This window comes from Lactuca sativa, chromosome 5, assembly GCF_002870075.4.
Source record: "Lactuca sativa cultivar Salinas chromosome 5, Lsat_Salinas_v11, whole genome shotgun sequence".
NCBI classification, from domain to species: Eukaryota; Viridiplantae; Streptophyta; class Magnoliopsida; order Asterales; family Asteraceae; genus Lactuca; species Lactuca sativa.
Window position 1 is genome coordinate 7,888,804 of NC_056627.2, and position 9,226 is coordinate 7,898,029.

The 9,226-nt window shown below is 36.1% G+C and overlaps 2 protein-coding genes across 2 annotated transcripts; one reads left to right on the forward strand and one right to left on the reverse strand.

The window, feature by feature from the left end:
* The first annotated feature begins 4,191 nt into the window (after positions 1–4,191).
* On the forward strand, positions 4,192–5,371 carry LOC111897379 (fatty acid desaturase 4, chloroplastic). Its single transcript, XM_023893333.3, has one exon. The coding sequence runs from the start codon at positions 4,278–4,280 to the stop codon at positions 5,178–5,180; it is 903 nt and encodes a 300-aa protein (XP_023749101.1). The 5' UTR covers positions 4,192–4,277; the 3' UTR covers positions 5,181–5,371.
* A 2,075-nt stretch (positions 5,372–7,446) lies between these two features.
* Positions 7,447–8,088, reverse strand: LOC111897387 (uncharacterized). The gene has a single exon (XM_023893341.1). It carries the CDS (start codon positions 8,086–8,088, stop codon positions 7,447–7,449), a length of 642 nt encoding a protein of 213 aa, XP_023749109.1.
* Positions 8,089–9,226: the final 1,138 nt, after the last annotated feature.

Sequence of the window (9,226 nt, forward strand, 5' to 3'; positions counted from 1 at the left end):
AGTTTGCCAAGTTGTATGAAAGCTTGAGCCCTCAAATAGCTCAACTTTCTACAACTGAAAACAAGAATTTTATGGAAGTTTTCACATTATTAAAGGAGCTCAAAGCCTTATCTTCAACACCAGCTTCGTCTTCTCCGCAATCTTCAGAAGATCTTACCAAGAAGTTTTCTCAATTCGAAGCCTTACTTCTCCAACAATTGGCCCCTCTTTCCCGTATATCCAACCTTCTTCCCACAACAAATGCCCCGCCTGCTAGTATAGGGGTGCAAGGGGGAGAAAGGAAAAGTGAAGGTTCGAAGGCTGGAGGTGATGATGCGAAAGTGGTGGGAAAAGTATTTCCTTCACAGATTCCAACAACAAAACCAGTTATAGCAACTGTTGGTCCTGTTTCTTCGACAGTAGTAACGACTGTGCCAATCACAAGACCAATTTCGAAAGGAATTGTGAATGGTAAATCTGCTGATATTGGTGGGAGTGATTCGAAGGCAAAAGAAGTGATAGAATAATCAGCTTCAAAGGCAAGTGGAAAATCAATTATGATAGAAAAATCTAAGGAAGAAAAGAAGGCAGAGACTGAGGCGGAACTGGAAAGGATGAGACTGGTTCAAAGTATAATGACTCAAAAGGCAAGTGATCCACCTGGCATGAATAAAGTTGATCCATCAAAGCACTACAATTATGAAACAATTGAAGCCAAGGTTGAATTTAATCACATGTATTCGTTCGAAAAGAAGCCAAAACAGAGTTACATTGTCACGAATACTGATGCAAGCCAGTTGGACTTTCTAATTAATGAAATGATGTTCATCATGCCCTAGTTTAAAGCCGAAAGCAAGTTCAAGGAGAAGGATGAAGGAACTCACATGAAAATCAGGTTTCATGCAGTTCTTGCGAAACCTGCTAAAGAAGTGTGGTCATTGACAAAGATAAAGAAGGTTATCGACATAAAGAAGGACGTGGTTTTCGAAAACACAGTCCAAAATATGAAGTATGTGGTGACCAGGGCGAATGGGAATGTTTGTGAGTTTACAATTGCTGACATTCCTTTAATGAACTTGTATGATCTTATACAAGTTGCATTACTACTGAAGGAAAGATCTTTTTCGTATCTTCAGAACACGGATCCAGATGAGTACAAGCTGGGAGTTACTCACATCAAGATTTTTATTGAAAATTATTATGAATACTTAGCATTAACTGATGTGGAGTTAGCTACAGCTAAAGGACTGAAAATTAAAGCACCCATGGCTCCTTCGAAGACACAAGCAGAATTAAAAAAGTATGTTGATGGTGAAATCTGCTTGAAGCCATTTGGTTTAGTCTTATCTGGGAAGGACAAGTTTGGGAAATCAATACGTTTTTTGTTCCAGGCGAGTGAGGTAGAAAGGTACTCAACCTCGCAATATACAAACTTAATTGTTCATATGAATCATTGTAAGAAGAATAATGAGGGAGCTAAAAAGGAACTGAAGAAGATTATCTCATGGTACACTGAGATACGAAGAGTAATGTTGTACTCTATTCAACTGCTTACGAACTGAAGTATTCAACTCTGATTACAAAGGGGGAGAATGTAAGGGTAGTTTTATTGTAATGAGTCGAAGCTTATTTTGTACTCTTCGTATGGTCTGTAATGTATTTTACTAGGGCTCTTTTGATTCGAAGCTTAAGTGTTTTAGCCTTATTATATTTTTTGTACGCTTTATGTATCTTATAAATAGGATCATTTACTAGAGTTAGAGAACTTGAACAAAATTGTCTATTCTTTCTGTAAAACTCTTAAAAGCGTAATTGAGCTGAAGTGAAAATCTTATTTACATCGTGTGTTCGATACTAGTTCATTCTTAAACATTTACTCTGATTCATTTCATACTCGATTCTTAGATTCATCAGCGGGCACCTCATGCTCAGGATTTTCTGCTAACTATCCTTATTGATGGTCTTGACCAACATATGTCTCTTGTGGAGTACCGAACTATCCTTCGTTACCGCCTCATGATTCCCCTATCCCCAATTGACGAGATATGCCCAGTTTGTCGCAAGGCATGTTTGGATACCTTTGGGGAGCACGCGGTTCATTATAGAAAGCTACCTGGTTTCAAGTACAAACATGATGTGATTCAAGATGTTCTCTTTGATGCTTGTCGGCGTGTTGGTATTTCTGTGAAGAAAGAAGCGCCAGTGAACTTTTTGACGGACCTGTAGGATGGAAGGTCCACACTTAGACCGACTGACATTTTGGTCTTTAGATGGATAGAAGAGAAGCATGCGTGCATGGATCTTACTGGGGTCTTTCCTCTTGTTGGCTTGGGGAGCAGTGGTTTCACAGCAGAGCATGCCGCTTTGAAAGCCGCTGCGTGCAAAGTGGTAAATCACGAGAATGCATGTATAGAAAATCAACATGTGTTTGTACCTTTTGCATTTGATACATTTGGTTTTCTCACACCAGAGACAGTGAAGTTCCTCAATAGAGTCCAACATGTCATGCATTCTAATGTCATATCTCCTAGATCCACAAATGTTGTTTTCAAAAGAATTGGTTTTGCCATCCAGAAAGACTAGCAGCGCAGTTTGTTGCCCGTTTGCCTTCAATGAATATGTATTGAACTATATTAGTGTTTAATGCTAAATGAGCTATATATATATATCGAAGGGTGAAGAACAAGTGATGAACATAATGAAATCGGTGATTTGGTGAAAAAAAATCTTTGATAATCTCAATCAAACCCGAAAGATTTTGCTATCTATCGATGTGCAAGCGTGAATCTACATATCACTTTGCACAACATCTACAAACACTTTTACTCAGTAGTAATGTGAACATGAGTTTTTTATTTTATCTTTTTGTTTTCGTCTTCGTGTCTTTTCTATTTATATAGGTTAAAGATCGTAGATAATACATAAAAAAATATAATTAAATAAAAAACATTTTAAATACATCAAATAGAAAATTTGGTCAAAAGTTGGTCGCATGAAAATGTGTTTCACCGGTTAAAAAAATTACCCGAGTCCAAGGGCATGTTCGACAAAACTAGCTGGTAGCGGGTAACATTTTTTTAAACGCTACGTGAAGTAGTATATGGATTTGGAGTATTTTATTTAAATTAAACGCTAGAAACTTATAGTGTCAAACAAAACTTTTAATTCAAAACGGAGCGTTTTGTAACGATAAAAGCCGGAAGCCCTTAAACGTTCTATGCTGAACACGCCCAAAAATCAACAACACCACAATGGCTAGCGTAGTGTTTCGATGGGGTAGGAGGTGTCAACTTGGATCCCACTCACACGAGTTAGACTATAGGGTATGGTCAAAAACATCTTTCATTTTTTGACTCACGTCGGTTTTCTCTCACTCTCCTTTCACACACCAAATAACAGGAAATTGTCACATTTCACTACCTTTCACAGGGTATGGTCAGGAAACACATTTCACTTTTTGAGTGTCACGTCGGTTTTCTCTCACTTTGCTTTCACTCATCAAAAGTCATAAAATTGTCACATTTCACTACCTTTCATTATCTTTCATTATTTTATTTTATTTTTTAAAAAAACATTGTATACGAATATTATACTTATTTTGTAGGAAATTAAAAATTATGAATTTTAATATATTTTTTATAAATTTTTAATATATATATATATATATATATATATATATATATATATATATATATATATATATATATATATAATTTAATAAATATTAAAAAACTGAATAATAAAAAAACTGACCAAACACACACGATGAGAGAGAGCAAGGGATAGCCTGCCGTTACCTTTTTCCACAGCATGAATACGGTGTTCCGGAGCGCAAGAATCTTTCTCTCACTCATTTTTCTTTCCCTCACTCATTTTTAACTTCATGCCCGCCGGCCGTGCCCGTAGGTGACATCATATATACATTTTATAAGACTTGACTCAAGAATCTTTACCCATTATTTGTTAGCTACAAATTTCAATTTAACTATTTTAGATATAAAAAAATACTAATAAAATCAACTCATTTTTCAAACAAGTTGAGTGAAATCGACGTTGGTTAGAACAATCCTATACGAATTTCTTTGCGACCCTTTTTGTGTCGCCTATTTTCTTGTCCATAAAATATATATGTGATAAACCATGAACATGTGTTCTGTACCACACATCCTCAACACATTTACTCAACTCTTTAGCGACACTCATAAACCCACGTAGACCCAACATTAGCCACTCTTCCACTGCAATCTACATATACCCTTCCCATAACCCACCTAGCCACCCCCAACTCAAACCACGATATGTCCATCTTACCTCAGCACCACCACATCATCCACCATGCTGCTGCCGTAGGCCGCCAATACCACCACCATCGCAACCACCGTGTCTATTGCACTTCAACAACTCGAATAAAGACTAGGCCGAAACTCGAACCACTTGTCATCAACACAACACCACTCGTTACAGTTACTCCACCCAAAATCGATGACCCAAGCCTCAAATCGACTTGGGCTCACCGTGCATGGGTGGCCACCGGTTGCACAACAGTACTCATTTCTCTAGCCAATTCCATCATCGGATCAATCGACTCTCACATATGGCTTGAACCCATCTTGTCTGGATTCATTGGATACTTGTTCGCAGACCTTGGATCCGGTGTATACCATTGGGGCATTGATAATTATGGTGATGCCTCAACTCCAATGTTTGGTTCGCAAATTGACGCGTTTCAAGGCCACCATAAATGGCCCTGGACGATTACCAAACGTCAGTTTGCGAATAACTTACACGCGTTAGCGCGTGTTATTACGTATACAGTGCTACCGATTGATCTGATCGGTCATGATCAACCGGTGGTGATGGGATTTGTGGGGATGGCTAGTGGATGCATCATGTTTAGCCAGTTGTTCCATTCTTGGGCTCATGGAACTAAAAGCAAGCTGCCGCCAGTAGTGGTGGCGCTGCAAGATGCGGGAGTGTTGGTATCCCGATCACAACATGCCGCCCACCACCGGCCACCTTATAACAACAATTACTGCATTGTGAGTGGGGTTTGGAACAAGTTTTTGGATGAGCATAAGGTGTTTGAGGCGCTGGAAATGGTGGTGTTCTTCAAGCTTGGTCTCCGGCCACGGTCATGGAGTGAACCGAACTCCGATTGGACGGAGGAGGCAGAGACTTTTTCTACGACTTCTCTGCCATAAAACTTGTTATCCGTTTACCAAGATTCATAATAATTCAAAAATAGAAGTATATAACATTGCTAGTTGCATTGATTTTTTTATTACTAGGATCAATTGTTTAAAAATAAAGTTTGCACGACAGACAGTCAACATGTGTTCCGGTTAAAATGGGGTAATTTCAAAGGTGAATCAAATGAGTCTGGTTGATCGGATGATGCTTCTATGGTTACTCATTAGAATTTCGTTACTAGTTTATGATTTCATATGATTATTAAATTACACATCTATTTTTTTCTAAATGAACCAATCCAGGATACTGGAATAAGTTTATATACTTTAAGATGAATTATGGACCTGTTTAACCTTTTTTTAATGTATATGACACATTATCAGTTTAGATACGACCTGAAATTTATCAATTATAATGAATTTGTGAACTTTATGTTCAAATAAGTCACGATTCAAATGACTTGACTCGGGTTGGGTTTACCTGTTGGAGCTCAATCAACTTTGGGCATTTTGATTTGCATTAATTCTTTGGTATCGATATAACAACATATCAAATAATTTATTGATCGTTTTGGGTTTGGTTCGGGACCATTAAATTAAGTGGAGTTAAATGAGTCGGTTGTGGTCCTTGTGGATTCGTTAAGATTGACTATTAGATGTCATGAATCATGATTTAAAGGTAATAACTAAAGATTAAAAAAGCTACTTTTGGACCGGTAAGAGTTATTACATGTTATTCAATTAATTGGAAGAAAATAACTACCTTTTATTTAGTCAGACCCGACCCAATAGCTGGGCAACCTGAGCGACAACCCAGGGCTCCGTGTTTACTAGGGGCCCAATTTTACGTCTGTTAGTAATGTATATATTTTATAATGTACAAAAGATATATACAAATTGATTGTTGAGTAATTGGTTAAGGCGTTTTACATAGTGGAGATTAGCCTAGGTTCGATTCCCATTATTATTTATTTTTGTTTCCTAATTTTTTTCTCCGCTTTTTACAATTTTTGGTAATAAATTCATATTTATTTGTCATTAAAGTTTGTTTCTGTGAAGTATGCGTAGACCTAGACCTTGGTCCCGATCTAGGCTTAATTTATTTTCCCAAATTCAACTATATATATATATATATATATATATATATATATATATATATATATATATATATATATATATATATATATATATATATATATATATATATATATATATATATATATACATGTTTTCGTAACTTAATTCATTTGTTTATTTGGTAATGAAATTTCTTTCTGTAAAGTATACTTACGTTATCCTCCTATCAAATTAGGGGTGACAAATCGGGCCATCGTGTCGTGTTTTTGTCTGACACAACAAGGTTTTTATGTAACACGAACACGACACAATCTCGTGTTTTTTTTAACTAACACGAAAACGAACCGATTAAAAAACGACACGACACGACAAAGATAACATGAAATAAAAATTAATTTATTTAATTAATATTTATTCATACATAACACAAAAACACGACAAAAAATGTTAAATCGTGTCAATTTTGTGTCAAATTTTGAACACGAACACGACACGACACGACGTTGTGTTTTTTACACCTGACACGAACACGAATTCGAATTTCAATTTCGTCTCAATTTCGTTTCGTTTCGTGTATTTTTGTCGTGTCGTGTCATCAATTGACACCCCTATATCAAATACAATACATAACGCTTTCCTAAATTTAAATTTGGTTTACATTAATATAAACATATTAAAAAAAAAGTTCATAATTTGTAAGCAATTGTCTTTTATTGAAAACATAAATTTTTAAAATATTTGGTGAAAAAACTTAAAAACCTTGATGTGTCTTAAAAAAATTAGATCAAAATTAAGAGTTGATATTTTGATATCAAGGGCCTCTCATTTTATTTTTGCCCGGGCCCCAAAAATATTTGGACCGGCCCTGTATTTAGTAGGAGTATTTTAATCTAATCAAAGTACTTATTTGTTTGAAAACATCATAATCGGTAAGATATAATTCTAATTATTCTAGATAAACCATGCCTTTCACGCATATGAAGCTTCATTTTCTTTCATTCTATCGATGGGCCATAAACATTGTATTCACATTTCAAGTTCTTCTCCAATCTCCATCAACATTATCATTGATTAGTTTAGAAAAAAAAAACATTTACAGCTAAGTTATACAACCGGTTGTTAATTGGCTTAGGCTAAACATTTGATGCAAGGGTATTAGTTTTTTTTTTTTTTTTTTTTAAATTTTTTTAAATTTATTTATTTATTTATTTATTTTTATCTTTTGAACCAGCAAACGAGAATATATATCCGCTACTTTTGTGACACACACCCGTTGATTATTGAATAATCGTTCATTCATTGCCTTCCAAATGCTCCATAACGTCTCATAGCAGATGCCCAACAATCTTTTCTTCCTCTTTAGGCAATTTCCCCAATTAAAGGCATAGTCAAGAACCTCATTCACCGTTTGGATGTTGTCCGTCGGGATGCTGCACCATTTGAAAATCCATTCCGTGACTGTTTTTGCAAAGAAGCACCGGACCAATGCATGTTCAGAAGTTTCCTCCATCGAATTACTCAGACAACATGTAATAGATGGTAAAGTGATACCCAATTTAGCAAGCACCACATCGGATGGGATGCAACCCATTTTTTCCCTCCAAATGAAGCACGTGACCTTTATTGGGACCTCCTTATTCCAACTAAACATGCCATTATCCATGGTATCCTTGTCTTCTAAGACATGATGGAGAGCACTTACATGGTATTTTCCGTCCCCAAGATCGCACTTCCACGAGACGTCGCTTTCCTCTTGGTGTTTTTTTAATGATTTTATAATGTGGGATTTCTGATTTGACGAGATCACGTTTGATGAAAGCGATGTTATTCCAGACCCTGTCATCGATTTTAATGAATAGCAATCGTCACCTTTATTTTGTAATTTATGGATGCTTGTGATAACTTTTGCCCATATCGTGGATGGTTCTGTTTGGAGTTGCCACCATTATTTCACCAATAATAAGATATTTAGGGATTTAATGGATCCAACCCCAGACCACCTTTGGCTTTCTCTGTAACGTCCTCACATTAAAAATTTTCATTTAAAAATAAGTAAGAAACAATAGTTTATTAGAGTCATCCATCAAACACAAGAGTCAAGTACAAAAATCCAAATCATGTATCATAGAAAATCTTTGATACAACCACCGGAGGATATGTATGATCTTGCCTTTGCCTTCCCCCCATCATCAGAAGTACTTGAAACATAATATTGAAACTGTAAGCCAAAGCTTAGGGAGTTTCCCCTAGTATACCACACAAAACCAACATAACAATAGATAGAACATGTAACAGGCCCACTCAGTCATCGGACTGGAAATACCCTGGCCCAATTAGTCATCAGACTGAAATGTCTTCATGTAACAGGTCCACTTAGTCATCAGAATGGAATACCCCGTCCCAATCAGTCATCGGACTGGAATGCCATCACGTAATGGGTCCACTCAGTCACCGGACTGGAATACCCTGGCTAATTTAGTCATCAGAGTGGAATGTCCTGGTCTGTTGGCCTACACACAGAGAAGTAAAGCCTCACCCATCCTGCATTATGTCGACATATGCATAAACATAATAATACAAGCAATCATAATCAATCATAACCCTAAAGGTACATAGCAAGATCCAATGGGTCGGCCTTGGTGTCTTCGACCCATTAGTATAGTGAGAAACCTACCTAGACTAAAGTTGAATCTCAACAACCTTATTGACAGGAGCTAGATGAGCTTATCCCTCTCCGAATACCTACATCCCAAACCAATAACTCTACTTAGGTTATATTCATGATAATACGTAACTTGTATTTATTTTATTCTTTCATATAATTATAATACATATATATATATATATATATATATATATATATATATATATATATATATATATATATATATATATATATATATCCAAATGAAATCTTTGACTACACATCAAGTTCATACTAGACACCCACGAAACCCTAGACTAGACTTATTTCTTGCATT